Source organism: Uloborus diversus, chromosome 10 (genome assembly GCF_026930045.1).
Source record: "Uloborus diversus isolate 005 chromosome 10, Udiv.v.3.1, whole genome shotgun sequence".
Classification (NCBI taxonomy): Eukaryota; Metazoa; Arthropoda; class Arachnida; order Araneae; family Uloboridae; genus Uloborus; species Uloborus diversus.
The window spans coordinates 99,215,959-99,237,783 of NC_072740.1; the positions used below are offsets into that span (position 1 = coordinate 99,215,959).

The window sequence follows — 21,825 nt, forward strand, 5'->3', positions numbered from 1 at the left end:
GAAAAAATCGCGTTATAGCTATTTGCGTAAGTCGGATCGCATTGGAGCGGGAGTCGACTCTGAGTACAGACACTGATTTTTGAAAGTCAAAAATCATGATAAATACTGTAACTATTCTATGATTCTACGTAATTAGAACACCAAGTCTATGAAAATAACTATTTTGAAAAATACATTTACTTCTAAGCATGAAAGAAAATACTTTTTTTTTTAAGTTTTTTTTTTTTTTTTGGCTTACAGTTTAGTACAAAAATATTGAGGAATACTTATTCATAGTAAAATCAACCATCCATAAATAAATGTTACGAAAATGAATTTGTTTTATACATTTAAGAAAAAAGTCATAAAATTGCTTAAGGCTTTTCTTGTCAAAAGAATTTAATGCTTGATATTTTTGAATTGTTTCAACACAAAACTTAAATCATACATGTAACCTTTTTTTAAACCTTAAATTAAATGAGTTTTTAAAAGTTTTATCGGAAAAATCTTTACTAATAATAAAGCTGAAAGTCTCTCTGTCAGTTTGCCTGGATGTATGTGATGCGCATAGCACCTAGATGATAGCCACTAAATGTCTATTCATGTATTATTCTCAGCAGTTTATCTTGTCCCATTACGGACGATTGTTAACAATCACGGATCGGAAAGCTAAGATGTGTAAACATCGGAATGAAAGAAGGATTTGAAGGATGTGACGTCAGTGCATGAGCCGATGGATGACGTCATCTCCAGATGACTCGGAGCAGATGGGATGTTCTAAAAGCATCCAGGTGGTTCTATGGTAGGTATGTATGCATTTCCGGCATGATGTGCTACGTCGTACTGGATAGGATATAAGCAGAAGAAATGAGATAGGAAATCACTTCTGCTTGCATTTCTCATTTTTTCGACTGAGGATAGTCGTTCTTTTTAGAGGATCGCTCGCTTTTGAAGCGGCATCCTGAACTCAGCTTAGGAAGTGGCTGATAGTTTTCGCCATGATAGTTAGGGTATGAAATTTTGTAAAACTTATTTAGAACATGAGTGTTAGGGACTTCAATCTTTATGAAAGGCATTAAGGAAAACTTTATGCTTTAGTTGAAAGCTGTTGAATTCTGTTATGATTATTTTACTATTTACATAAGTTATATTATTTTAGTTGTTATTTATTATATTGATGATTAAAATGAAGTCAGTTTTTAACTGAATTCTAATACTTCAATCTTCAAGAAAACTTACAGAATTTACAACAAAGGCATCTGCTAAACCTTAGGAGTTTACACCATTTTTAGATTTATTGGAGTTAAGCTCAGATGTTAAGTCAACACTAGACTGTTGGGCCGATTTTCATGAAATTTGGCACAAAGTTATTTTGTAACATAAGGATGCGCACCTCGAAGCGATTTTTCAAAAATTCGATTTTGTTCTTTTTTTATTCCAATTTTAAGAACATTTTCCCGAGCAAAATTATCATAAGCTGGACGAGTAAATTACCAAGTTATCATAACATGGAACTGTAACATGGGCAAGCCAATTGGCGAGAAATTCACCATACATTATTTGCAAATATACAGGCGAACCAAAAGACCTTTTAATTTTCTACTAGGGGTAAAGCCGTGCAGGCACTACTAGTAAAGAATAAAATAACTATATACTGAGCTATCTCACACAAAAAATATCATTAAGCTCAACTGAAAATGTACATTGAAAATAGTTCAAGTATTGAAAGATTGAAATTGAATATTACAATATCATGTAAGTAATGGAAAAGTTCAAACACTGACAAAGCTATCTGCTAAATATGTGACATATTATGTATAAGAAAACAAAACTCAAGGGAATATTTTAAGCATATACACCAGCATTTCTTAATTTCTTAATTTAACAAAGTGATGGCACATTGTGACGACAAATTACACAATATGTATTTAAAAAAATAGATAAATAAATAAATGAAAAAACAGAGCACAGGGAAATTTTTTTAATGTTCCCTTTTAACCTGCAAGACCTTTATTTCTGCAACCATTAGTCGTAGATATATACTTCCAATTGCAAAAATGTTCAAAATCAGACACAGAGTTAAGATATTGAAAGTTTGAAGCAAAAATAAAAATAAGTCACAAAATATAAAATTTTACTTTTTACACAGGCCCCAGTTTCCCTAACTTATATTTAGAAAAATATTCTCTGTTGAAAAATAATTCCAACACAAAAAGTTTGAAATTAGTACGACCAATATTCCCCCAGATATGAAACGTAGTGTTTTGTGACTTATACCACTTTTCACTTGCTGTCAATAACACCTTTTGGGGGGAAATATAGCGGTTAACAAGAGTTTAAAATTATATGTGTGCATGGAGTGGTTTTTCAAATTTTTCAAGGTTTTGTAGTGTGTTGTTTTTGCGTATCATGACCTAACATTTGCATTTATTTTTTAATAGCAATTTAAAATTTAAATACCTTGTTCTTACTTTGACAACCTGTCCATTCTTTTGAAAGGACAATCATCTCAACTTCTGTATGGTCCCCAAAAACTTTGAACTAAAATATCTCCTTGAGTTTTGGTTGCACAAATGCCATTTTTTTTTGTCAGTAATAGTTTTCAATGGAGATTATTTCTCTAAATAATAGTTAGGGGACCTGGGGCCAGTATAAAAGCTAAATTTTGTACTTTTTGGCTCAGTTTTATTTTTGCTTCAAACTTTCAATATCTTAACTCGGCATCTGATTTTGAACATTTTTGCAATTGGAAGTATACATCTAGGATTAACAGTAGCGAAAATAAAGGTCTTGCAGGTTAAAATGGAGCACCCTGTATACACCAGCAATTCTTAATTTCTTTGATAAGTAGAACCCTTTTTAATGTCCACTTTATTCATGGAACGGAATGTCTCCATTAGTATTTTGCAATATTTTAAAAATGGTTTCTTTGCAATAAAAAGGAAAATTATTTCAAATAAAGTCTTTAAAAAATAGGTCAGCAGGAACAGTAATTGAGCGTTTTTCGTCAAACTTTTAGCAATTTTTATTTTTGAACAAACTAATTCATATTAAAAGAAAATAATCTGTTTTCTGAACAGAAAACAAGCTGAGCATGTGATGTTTATTGCAATTCATTACATTTCTAATCTTATTCTGTTTTTTTTTTTTTTTTCAATTTTGTAGTCATAAATCTTGAGTAACCCAATAAAGGATTAATATAAGCAAAGTTTTTAAATAACATCCACAGGGTTATTATAGATGAATATTTGCTTATTGGAGAGTTAGTGCATTCATATTTTGTTCAACGTTATAAAAAAGATTGATCTAAATAAAAGCTTTTAAAAGTTTCCTAAATTATTTTCTTGTCCTAAAGCTACTAACATACAAAATATTTTTGCATGCTTCAAAAATGGCTTTCCTCCAATCTTTTTTTTTTTTTTCTTTCCTTTTTTACTCTTTTCATTTTTTTCTCAATGAACTAACCATATTGGAATAAATTCATTAATTGTTCTTTTCATGCGTCCAGTCAAAAACAAATGACATAAATTAAAGCATAATCAGTGGATTTTTATTAGGGATGCGCCAATAAGCAAATTGGCAGATTACTGATTAATTGGCACTTGATAATCGCCCGATCAAATCTGCTGTCGGGTTTGCAGTATGGTTTTAGGAAGGGGAGATCCAGTGTAAATAATTTATTGTAATTCAATGACAAGGGTAGTAAGGCTTTAGATCAGGGGCCTCAAACCTTTTTCTCATAAGGGCCACATAGTAAATTTTTGGAGACAAGGTGGGCCATCAATCTAACAATATTTCAGTTCAAATGGTGAAGTTTAAGCTACCTCCCCCCTCCTGCCTCTCAACATACACCCATGATTTTTAAATTAAAAAAAATTAAAGCACTCAGTGGTAATTTTTGAGATTTCCGGCTTGGATTTGTTTTAAGATGCTTAAAAAGAACTGCATATTCAATATAGTTTTTAATTTTTTTCCAGTTTATAAATTTTCTGCGGATCATGCTAAATCTGTTAGCGAGACGATGTGGCCAGCAGGTTGTAGGTTGGACACCTCTGCTTTATTTTACAAAAAGTATGTAGACGTTGTTTACATCAACTTTCAAAAAGCTTTCGATAAAGTACCACATGTTGCTCTGCTAAGCAAACAGGTTTGTATTGGAATAGGAAGAAAAACTTTTGATTGGGTAAGAAATTGGTTTACTGGGACAAAACGAAGAGTAGTCAGTAGGGAAAGTTTTTTCAACAGTCTCAGGTTTGAGTGAGGTTCCATAAGGTGAAGTTTTAAGGCCATTTTCATTTATTATACATGTTAATGATATTAGTGAAAGGTTTTTAAGAATTATTAACATTTTTGCTGATGATGACAAAGTCATGTCGATTGTTGACAGAGAAGAACAAGTGGGAAAGCTTCAAGAGGATTTAGGTCAAATTTCTAAGTGAACGTGAGAACTTAGTGATTCACTCACTAAGTGAAAGTGAGTGAATTTCTAAGTTGGGTATGTCATTCAATGCTGGAAAATGTCAAGTACTATGTTTAGGTCATGGAAATGAGCATGCAAGCTACTACTTACAGAGATCTGTCTTAAGTGAAGAAGAAACATTTATATGTTTAGATGTATTAATTAGTCAAGACTTTTAAGTTGAGTCGTCAGTGCAATGCAACAAATAACAAATCTAACACATTGATGAGTTTATCAATAGGTCTATTTCGAAAAATTCTAAATAAGTTCTTTCTGCTTTATACAGAAGTTTGGTATGACTTCAGTTAGATTATGCTGTTCAATTTTGATCTCCTTTTCTGAAGAAAGATTTAAAATTATTGGAAAGAGTTCAAAAAGAATGCTATGAGATTAGTAAATGAGCTTTCTAATTTAGACCATGATTCCAAGCTTACAATGCTTAATGGGTGTAGTATTGAACAAAGAAGGGTAGGAGGGGACATGATCCAGTTATTCAAGTGTATTAATGCACAGATGGCAAAACCAGGGGTCATTAAGCTTTCCAAATCCTAAATCTTGAAATCAGGAAAAATTACTACTTCATCAGCATTGTAGGTATTTGGAATAGTTTACCAGAAGCAGTTATTACTTATAAAGAGGTGAATAGTTTTAAGAGGGCTCTTGATCTTCATTAGGGATTGATAAATTGACTAGTACCAGTCTAGCTGGGCCCAGAGCCAGTTGCTGGTTGTCATTTTTGTGTTTGCATATAAAGAGAGCTACAAAAGTTGTTTTTTTTAACAATAAAATTTTTTAACTTACATGAGTTAGAGTGATCAAAATATTCCTATTCAAATGAACAGCTTCATAAAGTGCTAACAGCACAGCATTATTTGCTCTACACAAAGAAATGCAAAAAATCAGGACATTCTAGAACGTGTTACACATGATAAAAGAACAACAAATCATGAATAAATATAATAACATAATTATAAACCCTCAAATCTAAAACGAATTTTTGTTTCACCGTTACAGTAAAACATATTTTAGTGCAAAAATGCTCAACACGTACCAGCATTCTTGTCCCTTATGTTTTGTTTAAATACTAGGAACTTATTCTGAATTTTTGCTTAATTTTTAATGGAGACATTTCATCTTTCATTTTGCTAACAGTCCATGAATGAAAAACAACAACTGACTGAACAGTTAATCTGTTTTCTCAATAGATGGCAATGTGCACTGAGAATATCAGAGAATTAGCAAGAATGCTCCATGGCATGTATCGTCATTGCTCAAGCCTAGCTTAAGCTCAAACAGGTAAATGAGTGTGGTGTATTAAAGCAAATTCTTGCTCTTACCATTTGTTCACTTTCATATCAAGCTAATCAAACAGTGTAGATTGAATCTTTCATTGGAAAAGGGTTTTTTTCATGATTAATTAGTTTCTTAGACCAACATGTTTGAGGTAATAAAGTGTATAGAGAATATTAGCCATTCATTAGTTGAGTAATGATAATCTCCATCATATTTAGGTTGTTATTACAGGTAGATATTGTAATTAATGAATGTCACTGTTAGTTGAGATTGTTTTATAAGTTGCTCCTCTTTTCAGGGGATAATCGTTTTTCATCAACTTTTTTGCTGTAGGTGCTGGGACATTATTAGGTAATATGGGTTTAAGGTTTCTTTTTTTTATAGCTATTTAAATACAATTGTACATTTGTTGTTTATTTTTAAGTGTTAAATAAATGTTATTGTTTTTAAAAAGTTTTGCTTAGAAGGTAAATCATCAAATAGTAACTGTTCGATACTTTCCAACAGTGAATGATAAAAATCATTTCATGCCACATCAGCCCTGCACACTCTTATGTATTAGCATTGAAAAGCATTATTCCTTTAAAAAAACCCTTTTTACATTTTTCTTTTTCATTTTTATCAGGTTTAAGATTTCAGAATACAATGGAATAATTTTTGTTCAGAAAGAAAATCGTATACAAATACAAATACAAAAGTGACGACCAGCAACAGGCTCTGGGCCCAGCGAGACTGGTCCTAGTCAATTTACAATCCCCAGTGAAGATCAATGGCCCTCTTAAAACTATCTACTCCCTTGCTCATTACCACCTCTTCCGATAAGCTGTTCCAAGGTTCCACTACCTTGCTGTGATAATAATTTTTCCTAACATCCATGTTAGCCTGAGATTTAAATAGCTTAAAACAATGAAACCTTGTCCTGTTTTCAGTGCTAAACGCCAGCCCCGTAACATCTTTCATTTTAATAAATTTAAACAACTGAATCATGTCCCCTGGTCTCTTCTTTGCTCAAGACTGTACATTTTTAGCCTTCTAAGCCTGGAATCATAGTGTAAATGAGAAAGTTCATGTATTAGCCTTGTAGCCCGCCTTTGAACCCTTTCTAATATATTAATATCTTTCTTAAGATAAGGAGAAAAAAACCTTTTTCTTTTCAATTTTTAAATTACGCCCACCATCGTTCTTTCAAACATAAGGCGTCTTGCTGTCCAGTATAACAATGAAGTGGCTTTAAAGGATGTAGGGCCTGGAAGTCATCACAATTATGAATATCATGAAGAGAGGAGCATCTATAAAGATGTTCCGCTGTCATTGGAGAAGTGCCCTCACAGAGCACACAGAGAGGTGAATCTGCCAGGTTGATTTTATATAAATGGGCCTGTAGATAGTCATGTCCAGTAATGGTTCGGAAAGAGGCAACTCCCAGGGCTCTGGGAAGGAGAGAAAGGCGCGTACGCTGTTCATCATCCAGAAGGCAAGCCCAGGGCTTTCCGTCAGCTTTGTTCCTCAGGGCAGAGACTGTAGCATGTTGGATTTTGCTTGCAAGAAGTCGCTTAGCGTTTCTAAGTGGAACCGGGCGAGAAGGTGGATGCAGGGACGCAGCCTCTTTAGCCAAGATGTCCACTCGTTCATTTCCATAGATGCCACAATGGCCTGGGATCCACTGGAAGACAACCTCTCTTCCGGAACGCAAAAGAGAATCAATGGATTTTTTAGACTCAAGCTCAAGTTATGAAGGATATAGATTGTAATCAGTTATGGTCTGAATCACAGCCTGAGAATCAACAAAGAGAACAATATTTTGTTCAGCTGGTTCTCCAATAGATCTGATGGCCATAAAAATTGCATTCATTTCTCCATCGAAGTTATCCGCCCAAGTGTCGAGAGGCTCCTGAAGACTAAAATGTTTGGAGTAGGCACCGGCACCTGCTCTACCAGCTGAAGGAGTGGCCGATCCGTCAGAGGAGACCAAAACTGAACAGCATACTCCAAATGAGGTCTTACCAAACTTCTATATAAGGGCAGAAAAACTTCTTTAGATTTGCTTGAAATAGATCTATTGATAAACCCAAGCATCTTATTGGCTTTGTTACTAGCTATGCTCCACTGTTGGCTGAACTTTAAATCCTGACTTATTAAGACCTCCAGATCAGTAACTTTGTCTGCCTGACTAATGACTGAACCTTGCAAATAATAACTTGTACACTTATTTCTGTGCCCTAAATGTAGCACTTGACATTTCCCAACATTAACAGCCATACCCCATTTATCAGCCCACTCCGTAATATGATCTAGATCCTCTTGCAGCTGATTTGCTTGTTCTTCATTTTCTACACTCCCCATAACTTTGACATCATCAGCAAAACAATTCATGTTCCCAGAAATATTTTTATAAATATCGTTCATAAAAACAGTGAACAAAACAGGCCACATTTATCAGCCCACTCCGTAATATGATCACTGAAATGCAGATCTTCTAATGAGTTTTTGACCCTTTGGACAAATAAAAAAATTACTACCATAAATTGAAATTATGCTTTTCATTTAGTTAACCTATGAATATTTATTAGAATACGAAATAAAACATTAAAATTACTAACAACTTGATGGGTAAAATATCATTTTTTTCTTCTTTCGGCAAAAAAAAAAAAAGCAAGTCACCTTTTTACTACATTCGAACAGCTGCGTTTAAAAAACGAACATAGTTCAATTGATTTTGTATTTCAACCATTTGGTTAAATGATGAACAGGTGCTGCCATCTAAGCAATAACAGTTCAAGCAGCCTGCAGTAACAAATTGTATAAATTTTCAAAAATTAAAACACTTCTCTTCAATATCTTATCTTATATATTATTTCGTTGGATTATTTTTCTGTTGATATGTGAGATCTTTCTTATTTCTGAAAGAAATTTCGCCTCATTTTAAAGCTTATCGGGCCGGCTAATAACAAAAAAATAGACCCATGGTCGAAAAATCAATTTTTTTGTAAATGCCCCTTGCTCTTGCATAAATTTGATGCAGCCAGTAGTTCTTATGCAGATATTTTTTTTTATGCATAATTCTAATACAATTTTCCAACTTTTGGCACCACTTTTGGCAAAAAAAAATCACAATTAAACCTGTTTTTTTTTTTTTTTTTAATAAAGCTCAAAAGCACTGGGCTTAGTTGTTAGGTTTCATTGATAAGTTTTTTATGGTAGAGCGTTTGGCTATAAATTAGTTGAACTTTGGGTCCACCATTATATCCCCAGTTTAGAGTAATATCATGCATTACATGTATAGTGCAGCTATGGTTAGTTCAGTTGTGACCTTGACTATTTTTACCTGTTTTAGGGGGGTTTAGTGAAAAATAGAAGAGTTATTGGCTCCGAATTTAGTTAGTAAATATCTGAAAAACTACTAAGAAAGTTTCTCAACTCAATTTAGTGCCAATTAATCCTCCCTATTTACCGAAACAGAGGTAAACATTGTCAGAGTCGGCGCTCAACTTCTTAGAGCCTCACATTACTCATAACACACAACACATAACACACATAAGGCAAATAAGTGGGACGGGAATGCTCCTTGGCATTTTGACTCCTTTATGGAGGCTACAGTTGTTATTCAGATAAATTGACTATTAATCGAAGGGTGTTCTTTCTTTTTTTTTTTTTAAAACCTTGACTCCGTTCAGATTACTAAGCATAATGTAAGCATTAAAAAAATATATTAGAATTAAAAATTCAGACCTCAAGGGAATCATTTTTACTCTTCATTGTAATCTGAAATGCAGATTTAGCTGTTAACAGTTTTTGACTTTTTGTATAAATAAAAATCTACTATGCCAAATTGAAATTACGAATCTCACCCAGTAAAACTTTAAGTATTTATTCGAATACGTTGTAAAACATTAAATTTATTATAAACTTCAAAAGTAAGAAATTCTTTTCTGCTCCTCTGCTTTCGGCGAAAAAAAGCATTTTGTCTATGTTCAAAAAATTACACTTAAAAAAGGATTCAGTTCAACTGGTTTTGGTTTTGAATTTTAGGTGTTCGCTAAAAAGAAAAACATGTGCTGGCATTCAAGCCGTAACGGTTCAAGCAGCCTGCTATAGGAAATTGCATCAACTTTCAAGAATAAAAACACTTATTTTCAATCTAACTTATTATTTCTCTAGAATGTTTGTTTCAATCACTACGCGAGATCTTCCTCATTCCGTAATCAAATTCCATGTTTTACAAATAATTTTAAAGCATATCAGCTGGCTAATGACAAAACATAGACTCATGGGGGTTTTTTGGCAAAAAGCTTTTTTGCTATTTTTTATTGCACATTGCTTCAATGAATAGCATTCGAAAACATAGGAGAAATTGCTCAGTTGGTTGGAGTATAATCAGAATCACACCAGTTTGAATCCGTGTCAATACCTATCTTTTTTATGTTTCTTTTTTTTTTTCGTCAGAGGATCACATAGGCAGGATTGTATTCGCCACAACCCGTTTTTTCACATGAACAGTTACTGCTTTTTCGCGAGTCACTTAATCACACTTTTAATGATATTTATTTTTGCATAGAAAAAACGTACAACCAAGAAGTGAGCGGTGATTACACTTGCACAACGTTGTTGCAACGAGGTTTTGTCGCTAATATCATCAAATTACATGCCTTCTTTTGTATGTTTACTTTTGCGTTTAATTTTTTAAATTCTTCTTCATAATTTTTTTTATGAAATTTTTAAAGAGAGAAATGCCACATGAAATGATTCGAAGCAGAGTGCGGAGTTCCGTACGGGTCGACTAGTACCTACACTCCTGTTTGTGAAAATTGCAACACCACGAAGGACTTAGGCGAGTGAGCTGAAAATTGCAGGAAGTGTAAAGTAGGGCATGATATGCAAAAGATTAGAATTGCAGACCTGTAGCGCAAGCGTATGCTGAGCAGTACCCTCTGAACCGCGGATCGAACCGAATATACATAGACGGTTGTAGCGAGTCGTGTATGATTATCGGTGGTTATGTGCTAGAGTAAACGTTAAATGAATCTTTACTATGCCTCATCGACGAAAGAAAGCGAAATTTGAGCAAATTTCGGAGTTTGAACGAGGCAGAATGGTCGGCCTTCGTGAAGCTGGATTGTCTCATTGTGCAGTAGCCACTTGTATGCAGCATAATAGCAGCACAATCATGTGTGTTTGGAAGCAGTGGACGGTCGAGGGTCGTACAGCTCGGAAATCCGGGAGTAGACCCCGAAATATGACGACAGCTCGCGATGACAGACACCTGGTGTGTATGGCGCTGACGGACTTCACAGCTTCTTGTAGAATATTGGCAGCACACTGGTCAATAGCTACAGGTGTTTCATTGTGTGCTTCATCAATTCGGAGACGTCTGCTGCAGCGTGGGCTGCGCACAAGGATTTCTTTATGCAGGATTCCCCTCATGCAAAACCATCGCCCCCTGCGGCTACAATGGACCAATGTGCATAGGAGCTGGTGTGCTGATTGGCAGCAGGTCGTCTTTTCTGATGAAACCCGTTTCAATTTGTGGCACGGTGATTTGCGAATTCCTGTCGGGCGCTATGCCGGTGAACGGCACAGTCCAGAGTGCATTATCAAACGCCACAGTGGAAGAACATCCGGGGTTATGGTCTGGGGTGCCATAGCTTATCATGAACGATCACAATTGCTACGAATTGTGGGCAATTTGAACAGTACCCGATACATAAACGAAGTTTTACAACCCCAAGCTATTCCTTTCCTGCAAGGATTACCAGGGGCTGTATTCCAGCAGGATAATGCCGGGCCACATGTCGCCAGGACTGTCAAATCCTACCTTGATTCGCAGCAGGTACAGCTTCTTCCTTGGCCTGCATATTCCCCGGATATGCCATCGATTGATCATGTGTGAGATTTCGTTGTTAGGAGTCTTGCTCGTGATCCTTGTCCTGTTGCTTCGACAGACGAACTTTGGCTGTGCATACAAACAATATGGAATACTTTTCCGCAAGCAGATATTCAGACTTTTGTTTCACTCCATGCCGAGTCTTGTATCAGCTCTTATTATCAGTCCGAGTCTCTATCTAATTTTATTGTTTGTTTGGTTTGAAAATGTAATCATTTATTTGTACCATTTCCACTCAACTGTGTATTAAATTTCATTCAACTATTATGCTTCCTTCATGGTGTTGCAATTTTCACAAACAGGAGTATTTATTTACAAAAACGTGCATTTTAGAAAATTTTGGTATTGTTTAAAATAAATGAGAAGTCTGCAGGAAACTGCATTTTGGATGAAATAGTTTTTTTTTAGTTCCTAGCAAAGCCTTCAAAGCAATGAGGATCAAATACAATTGTGCAAATTAATTTTTTAAAAATATAAAATGCAAGAAACATGATTTATGACACATTTTAGTGAAATTTTCAATAGTTTGCATTGAGATAAGCATCTAGTTCTGTTTTTGGAAACATAGGCAATTAATAGTCTTGTCTACTTCCATTTTGGGAATGACCAAACATGGCGACTACGTGAAAAATATAAAATAATTAGTTTGAATTGGTTGTATAAAAACAATTATAAATAATTAAAAATTCTCAAAAAACTATAATTTAGATGAAATAGTCAGTTTTTAGCATATAAGCGTCTAAAGCAATGAGAATAAAATAAAATGTGAAGATTTATACTTAGCCACTAATTGGGAAAATTCTTTTAAGTAAAACTCTTGAACAAGTCAATTTATTCAGTACACTGAATTTGATGCTAATTAAAAATTGAAATAGTTGGATTTTTCATGGTAACAAAATCGTAATATTTGTAGCAAAAGTGTAAATAGGGAAAATAGTGTATGATGCAGCTATGGTATGCTCTGTTTTGACATACCTACATAATACGCTTGGTGCAAAAATGGAGTAAAACACCTGTTTTGGCGCCCTCTAGCGTAATTTTCATAATTCTCATCCCTGGGAGAAAAACTAGTTTCATCTGTTTTCTTAAGCACTACATGGAGTTTTACTCTCTCCTGACACTAGTGGATGACTAGAAATGCGCACCATTTACTGAGAAAAAAGAAACTTTTTGATGATTGATTGAATTTATCAGATTAAGTTTTATTGAAAAAAAATTGAAACAGGAGAAAATTATAGAAGACGGAAAACCAAGAAATGGATGAAAAAACAGGAATCTCCCATAAAACAGTAGAGTTGCCAAGTATGTATTTACCAAAAAGAAGAAATTGCATAATAATAGATTGTAAAACTCAATGAATTTAGACTTTGATAGTCTGATATGGGGGGGGGGTGATTCATACATATCCAGATATCGTTTCTTAAACGGTAAATCATGATATATGGTATACACACATTAACTACACTATTGCAATTTTATTCAACCTTTGATTATGTTACAAAGTGCGAGAAACTGAACTTCACAGATAAAAAAATAAAAAAGTAAATAAGATAGTAAATACATACTTTATATTATGCCTGTCTGATTCTATTTCTTCAGCAACAAACATGCTTTCAACCTAAGAAAGACTTTGTTGATCAGTATAATTAAGTTAAAAAATATCAAATTAATAAATGAATCTAAGAGCTTTAGTCTATTTCCAGTACATAATCATCTCCATTGTGCAAATCCAGTTCAGTGCACTTACTGTGAGCAAGTTTTGCATTTGAAGAATGTTATGTGTTGAGACACAAATTGAGGCCAAAGAGTAAATTATTTGTTTTATTAGGATATGTTTAAAAAATAATAGTCTTATAGCCCTCTGTTGGCAGATCATGAATGCTGCCTAACTTTTGACTGTCAAAAGGAAGTAAAACTGCAATACGTAGGTGGTTCAAAAAGTTTTTAGACTCACATAGAAAAATACGAGTAAAAAATTTACTTTCAACGCCGATCAGTAGTTCTAACCTTTAATACTTTATGGTAAATGGCAGCACCATCTGTCATCAATCGAAAAATTTCTATGTGGGGTCTTTCCTCCTTTGGCCACTCTGCTCCCGCATTCCGACAATGGAGTTGAACAGAGAAGTTTGGCGCACCGTGATTTTTTACGATTTTTCGATAGGTTTGACTGTTGCGGAGTGTTTCCAAAGGCTTTCTTCCACCTTTTGGATATTTCTCCTTCACCTGGCATGGTATTCAACTGATTTAACAAGTTTAAGCATGTGAAAACATCCTTAAAATCGGACCCTAGAAGCGGAGGTCTAAGCACTTTGACAACGGATGAAAATGTTAAAAAAAAGTGATCCCTAGTGAGAGAAGACTTCATCAGGATACATTTAGCATTTTAAAGATCAGTTCCGGGAGCTTCAATGCTGCATTGCACGATCACCTTTTGCCGTGAAAGCGCTGCTCAAGATGGATCCCTCACGTACTGCGTGAAGCCCAAAAAAATGTTTGGGTGGAATGGTGCCACATGAGGAAAAAAAAATCATCGATGGCAAAGACAAAGGTGTGTGAGATATAGTTACAGGCGATGAAACATGGATTTACCAGTTTGACCCAGAAAAAAAAAGCACCAGTCCATGACATGGTGCTCTCTAGGTGATGCTGCACCAAACAAGGTCAAACGCACAAAAACTTTCAAAAAGTGAATGGTGGCAAAAAAAATTTCATACTCAAGGCATATTGCTACCATAGTGCTGGAAAACAGAAGAACGGTTACAGCAGACTGGTATGCGACCAAGTATTTGCCAGAAGTTCTGGAACAGTGGCATAAAAAAGGCCCAAACGCGGAACACATGGAATGATCCTGCACCATGACAATGCTTCGGCGCATACTGCACAGAGAACTAATTGCGGATTATCTTGAAGCAGAAAGTATCAAAACTCTACCACACGATCCCTACTCACCAGATTTTGCACTCTGTGACTTTTCTGTTCCCCAAAATTAAAAATAAAATGCAGGAAAGCAGGTTTGGCAGTGAAGTAACCAGTTAGGTAAAGATGAGTGGTCATCAGCATGTAAAAACTGGTTTGCCTAAATTGTCAAGTGCATTGCAGCCAAAGGGTTGTATATCGAAAAGTTATATGCAATTTTTGTTAATAAATTTTTTTTTATAGTGAAGTCTAAAAACTTTTTGAACTACCCTCGTATATGGAATGCATAGTTTAGTTAGTAAATTGATTTTGTAAAAGGTACCCCAATATGATATGAAAACATAATATAATAAAATAATATTTTTTAATTTGAGCCAGAGATCTGCAGTTAAGTTGATACAAGTGATAATCATGAAATTTCACATATGAGGCAGTGAGAAGCAAAGGGATGCAAGTGGACATTTTCAAGTTTTGAGTAAAACGCGTTTAAAGATTAGCTCCTAGGTACGCTTTCATTGAATTTTTTTCTAAATCATGCTGTATAGCAGCAACTACCAGGGCTACTAGTACCATCTCTTGCCCCAAGGCAGAGGAGAGGTTCACCTACCATGTGTACTGGTTATATCCAAATTTTTATTTTTGACACTTACATCCCCTTTGCTTCTCACTGCCTCATATGATCATTGGTGAATGAAGATCAAAATATTTTTTTTGGGATGGCATGTGAAGGATGCATAATTTATCAATCATCTAATGCCAAAAAAAGGCACATATAGAATACTAGGAGGGTGGAGAAGACATGTACTGTTTTTTACCAAATGTTTTTTCTATCTTGACTTTAATCTTCTCTGAAAATAGTCAGTACAATAATTAATTCTCCTTGAGACAACTACAGTAGAATCAGACAGGGATGCAAGGGAGAGGAAATATACTGCTGTGCAATCATAAGAGCTATACAGATTTGTCACAGTGGTTTACTTGCAACTAATGCAATTCATTACTTATAAATTACTCAGAGCTATAATTTAAAGCTTATAGTGGACAGATTTGGTTGATGCACTAAAGCACATGAAATACACTAGAGTGAAAAATTAGGACACAAAATCCAAGCCTATCAAGTACATAAATTTTGCAAAAATCACCATCTTAACTGTTATTGCTGATCAGTTATTGCATTCATCAATTTTATCGAATATTTATTTACAAAGGTAAAAAAAAAAAGATTTTGAATGAGTAGAATAGTGAGAAACAGTAATTAGTCATTAGTACCAAATGCCAAATAGTTGAGTGTTTCTACAACATATAACTTATACACCTTGAACTGGTTCAGTTAAAAAATTCCTTTAATAACAATAACAGAGCAATTTAAATGGGTTCAATATGAAAATGAATAAATATTTTATGAAATTTATTAAAAGACAAGATGTGAAAAATGCTATAACATTTGGATACTCTTATTTCAAAGCATAATATTTTTAAAATAGCTTTCTTCATAAGATTTCGTAATACTTATACCTCAATAGAAGGTTCCCATTAGAGGTAAAAACTTGGGCGAGAAAATCACACCCTCAGTGGAAATTAGAGTCAGTTTTTAAAAATTAAGATTTTTCAAAAAAATTTATTATTATATTTAACAGATGAGACAAAATCCGGAGAAAGTCCCACAATGAATATTTTTCAAGCGAGATTTCTTTCAAAGTGTGCGATTCTTGTCGTCTCACGTTCTATCGAGAACCCTGCTTTAATAACATCTACTCAAATTTGAATTTACATAATATTTGTAGCGATCACCAAAGAACTGCACTATCCTAGACAAAATAAGGAATGAATCTAGTCAAAGGGAATTAGAGATATTCAGTTTCAATGAAAAAATTACAGAATATCGTAACAATTGGAAAAGCCATGTTCGATGTACAACACGAGGGAGACTTCCAAGTGCTGTCTTTTATTACAGACTAAGGGGCAAGCAAGACCGTGGTAGGCCCAGGAAACAATGAGGCAAACAAGAAGCCGGAACAGGCTATATGCCTAATCCTTGATGATGATGAATATTTGTGAAGGCTTAACACATAAATTAAATCTTGCAAATTGTCTCAATTATTATAACAAATGAAATGATTTAAGAATAGTAAATTAATAATTTGAGCTTTCATTACTTCATAAAATCATTTAAAGAAGGATGTGATGTACTCTATGAAATACACTTTTATAATTTTCTTATCTGTTTATCACTTTTTTGAATTTTAGGGCTCACATTTTTTTCCTCAAACGATCCAGGTTTACAAAAATGCTTGTATCCTTAGGACTTAGGTTAAAATGCCACTCAGCAACAATGATCTCCTTTTTTGCATTACCAACCATTTCTTCTTTTCTTTGATGTGGTATGATGATTCTTAAACTTCACTCCAATAAAAATAACATAAAACATACTACTAAACTTTTGCTTTTCAAGAACGTAAGTCATAAGTAATGTATTTGAAAACTGGTCTATACTTGGTACACTTCTTTTAATGCTTTAATAGAAAGAAAGCAATGTTCAAAAACACAGACAAAATATTGTGTGCAATTTGTGTAAGAAAACTACTTGCAAAAGAAAAAAACTTACAAAACTTGTTAAACTGGATAAAAAACTATTTTGAGTTTCCATTTCTTCCTGGCAGTATTTTCTGCAACAAAATAAGTCATATCGTCAAATAAGCTCTCAATTTACACTCAATACTTAGGATCTATTTTCAAAACACATATCAACAGATTGAGGGAATATGATTAAAATCTTTTTTGAGTGGAGCATTTTAAGCACTAAGTGTCACTTTAAATGAATTTTGAAATCAATCAGGTATCAAAACAGGAATTACCAATTGCAAAAAAGTTTTATTATGGAAAGCACATTAACAAGAAGTTCATTAAGAATTAAACAGCAAACTTTCCAGCTTACCAGCATTGGATTAGAAAATTAGCTATAACTCTCTCTTCTTTACCTTGGGTTACTCAACTTTGAAGTAAATTACTTCAAATGAACATTTTTAATGGTTAAAACACTTAATAGCATGCAAAATAAATAGCTTTTGACTAAAAGGAAAACTATAACCTGTTATGTAAACAATATCAAATCAATCTTCTCAAACTGCTAAGTATATTTCAATAGTTTCTATAAGTTTTTAATAAAGAAATCTTAAAATCAAGGTTATATATATATATATATATATATATATATATATATATATATATATATATATATATGAGAAATTTATAACTGAATGCTATAAAATTGCTTCCCAATATAATGTTTCAGACTAAACAGGTAAAATTAATCAATGAACAAAGAAAAAACAGATTGTAAATGTTAAAATGTTCTTCTTAAATTCATACTTTAAGAACTTTCTGTTAAAATGAACAGAAAGACTGGAAACTAGGTAACATCATTGCAAGAAAGGATGTGAAGATAAGGCAGAGAATTATGAATCTGTGCATCTAACTTCAGTGGTTCATACACTTTTTAGAAATTTGGTCAAAATTAGGATTATGAACTTCCTGGAAACTAACTAGGCTTAATGCTTAGTTTGCAAAATGGTGTTCGGACAGAAAAATCGTGAGCTACCAACTTATAACATTTCTGTGAGAATGTCATGTCACCACCACATTAGATATCAAGTAGTTTGTAGATGCTGTTGCTATTGACTTTCAAAATGTTTTCGATAAGGTACTGCATGTTGCTCTTCTCAACAAACTGGCTGATATTGGTATGCAAGGGAAAACTCCCTATCCAAAAAACAGAGGTCAAGAAAACAGATGTTTTGTAAAATTTGATGGAAGGGTAACTAAAACTGGGAATTCATTGTTTTGATCATGGTCATTGTTGTGACCAATACTTTTATATAAATGTATTTCAAATTCCTAAAAGTAATGTAAATATTCAACACACATACTATAAATTAAGAAATAATAAATTCAAAACAAATTTTTTTTAACTTCGTTCATGTCATTTAATTAGGGGAGTAGGATTAAAAGAGGGCAATTACTTACTTTCAATTCTAATATGGTGTCCTATACATAAGTAACAACAGTTAGGAACAAAATATCCTTACAAGTTAAATTCTGGCTGTGCTAGTACTAATAATAATTAGTGATTTCAACTCATATTTGGTTGATTAGGTTTTAAGTTGGACAAGTAAATTAATAAACACAAGATTAAAATAAAATAAAAATAGTAGCCATTGTACCACAAAACACTAAACATTAGCTATCGGAGAGTACACATGGTTATGTGCCCTTGGGTACAAAGGATGCCATTTTAGTTTTGCAAGCCTGTCACATCGGCAAGACCACAGCTTCACAGCATTAAAAACCAGAAATATCCGCTTGAAAATGTAAGGAAACATGATACCTACAACTAGAATGAATAATACAAACCACAAATACAGAAGATAATAATTATATGCACTTCTTTTTTACTTAGACTTCAATAAAATTGAAAAAATTTGATAAAATTTTACATGCTTATTTGCCTGTCATAACCTTTTACGATATTGAAGAAGGTGGAGACACACCTATTGAGCTTCCATCTGTTCACTCCCAACAATACCCAAAACTTCAGAACCAACATCTGTACGTACAACCCGTCAGTGGGTACAGCAGCCTTCCCTGTTTCATTTATCTATATGAATGCATACATGTAGGTACATGAGTACATGATGCAAAAATGAGATAAAACTGATTCCATGTTGACTAAGAGCCAAATTTTCATTGGGAAAAATTTCCATATGTACAAGACTTCCTTCCCTTCATATAAGGAAGTAAAAATGAACTAAGAGGTATGTGCCAAATATTTACTTAATTACTAGAGATGGATTGAGTGATTGATGCCTTGGAGAAACTAATTGATATGAAAAAATGAATTAATATAAATATGGCTATTTTGAAAAAAAAAGAATGAAAATCCCCTTGGGACATTCAACTGAAACCAAAATGGGAGCAACGCAAAGAAACAATGTACAGTACAGGTCCTAAATGCAAAGTTTTAATCTTCTACTGCTAACCATTTTTGAAATATGTACAACACACATGTACATATGTATAGGTAACATGAAAAACTTTTCAAAATCAATGAAGAGATGATAAAAATGAATATTTTGCTAGCCAGTACAAACCTTTGTAATTTTAAGAAAGTAGCAAGAACTGATTACAGGTTGATTAAAATGGTAATTTAGTCTAAAATTTCAGTGAGAAATTTCTTGTGAATACATTACTCTTTTCCTGTACAAGGAAGTCTAATAGGATTTAAATGAAAAGGAATGATAAAAACTATATTAGAAATTATTTCTTTGTTTAATTTACACTATAAAAAGTTTAAACTTGCTTCTTTTAATTGCATAACACCATAACCCTTCCTGTTTTATGGGTGAAATGAAACAAAACTTTGAAGTAAGTAATAGCAACTTTGCAGTTTCTAGGGGGGGGGGGGGGGCATATTCCCTAATTCATTAATAGCACTTTTTCATATTACTAGAACATAAAAAGATTTTAGCATGGAAAAATACCTTTGACTTTTTAACATGAGCAAGGCACATTTCAATACAACAAGTAAATAGTATTTTTTAAATGAGTAACCAGAAACTCAAAAACTAAAAAAATACCTGTTAAAATCAGATAAAACATTTGACACAACTTTGCCAAAGCCCTAAAAAATAAATTAAATAATTAAACAAAATTATATGTTAGCATGATTTCATTTATTATTTTGTACCATGCACAAACTACAAAGAAAAAAATATTTTTTGATTTTTGATGCAAAAATTTCCATTTATTCCCAAATTTGAATAAAGCAAAAAAAAAAAAAACATTAATGCCACTTTGTTCTACATAACTTTCAATGAGAAGAATAATCAAGCTCTGAACTCCAAATTATACGGTTTCATAAATAAACATCTGAAGAAAGACTTTTACAAGAAAACATTGAGGAAAAAAATTAAGGACATTTCTCACGAAAATTATAGCCAACATTAAGCAACTAACACTTTACAGATGCAGTGCAAGAGTCCATTGCATTATATAAGAAAAAAGTTTTTCAATAGGAACTTCTGGATGAGAATTAAAAAATTCAGTCTAGCTTTCGGACTACTTATCCCATGACTTCCATGGCACATAAATGTAGCAAAATGTGCTCCTGCCTGCTATTTCCATGTGCATGATCTTTTTACATATACCGTATTTTCGGGAATAAGCGCAGCGATGCATGCAAGAAAAATAGTAAAAAAAATTGTCGGTGTGGCGCATATAACGGGTGCAGCAGATACAGTATCTTTTGTTTTATTTTCAAGTTTAAAAAAAAGTTCTAAGTTTTAAAAAAAAAAAGTGAGCTGATGTGTGCATCACATGACTTCCTTTTACACCAATTTAATGTTATTTCTCCATTATTGCAATTTTAATGTGATTCAATAGTTAACTTTCTAAATACCACCAACAGTGGCCAAATTGAAACCAGATTTTAAAAAAAAAATCGACATTCATTCGGGGGTGAGAAAAATGAAAATTAAAATCAATTTTTGAGGGAAAATTTTTTTGCGAATACAATACTTCCTTTTTTGTAAAAGGAAGTAAAAAGTTGAAAATGCTGCTAATAGATGGCACCACACCCCTTTTCTTTTTATTTTGTGAAATCCTTAGACCTTGGGTGACAAATAAAGCAAAGAGGGGGGAGGGAAGATGAGTCAGCGATTGCACGTGTTTCTCTGAAAAGAAAAACGCTGATCCACGTGAGTGAGCAAGCTTTATCATGTCGGAGCAAAGGAATCAGGAAATCCTTTGACCTTGGGCAACAAGTAAAGCAAAGAGGGGGGGAGGGATGGTGAGTCAGCGACTACACGTGTTTCACTGAGGAGAGAAACGCTAATCCACATGAGCGAGCAAGCCTTATCGCGTCGGAGCGAAGGGGTCAGGGAGAGAAGGCAGAAAGTACTAGTAAGGGAGAGGGGTGGACGTCCAGTTTTGTAAAGGGAATTTACCACTGTCCTCACAACAGTGGGTTGCTCGGTTAAGCAACCTAATTGAAAACTTGTCTCCTAGCTCTAATTTTATTATTCACTCACATTGTCGCGTTGTATCTTTTGCTGTCGTTTGTTCACTCTTGGCTTATCTTTTCTTATGGAATTTTTTCAGAGTTGCTTTTGAAATGGCTCCTAATATGGAAAAGTTATACTGTAGCCTTTAAGTTTAAGGTATTAAAGGCAAAAGCAATTGGAAATCGTCTTGCTGCCAGAGAGTTCAGCATTGATGAGATGGATTAAGAATGGAAATC

General features: G+C 33.6%; 1 protein-coding gene across 2 annotated transcripts in view; it reads right to left on the reverse strand.

Annotated features, from left to right (window-relative positions):
- Window positions 1–21,825, reverse strand: part of LOC129231838 (armadillo-like helical domain-containing protein 3) — a 113,597-nt gene that overhangs the window by 51,850 nt on the left and 39,922 nt on the right. For both annotated transcript variants that reach the window (XM_054866220.1, XM_054866221.1), the window contains exons 11-14: window positions 20,165–20,208; window positions 17,137–17,197; window positions 13,178–13,230; window positions 5,240–5,315 (exon numbers count right to left, since the gene is read on the reverse strand). In XM_054866220.1, coding sequence (XP_054722195.1) covers window positions 5,240–5,315; window positions 13,178–13,230; window positions 17,137–17,197; window positions 20,165–20,208 — 234 coding nt within the window. The remainder of the gene's footprint in view (window positions 1–5,239; window positions 5,316–13,177; window positions 13,231–17,136; window positions 17,198–20,164; window positions 20,209–21,825) is intronic.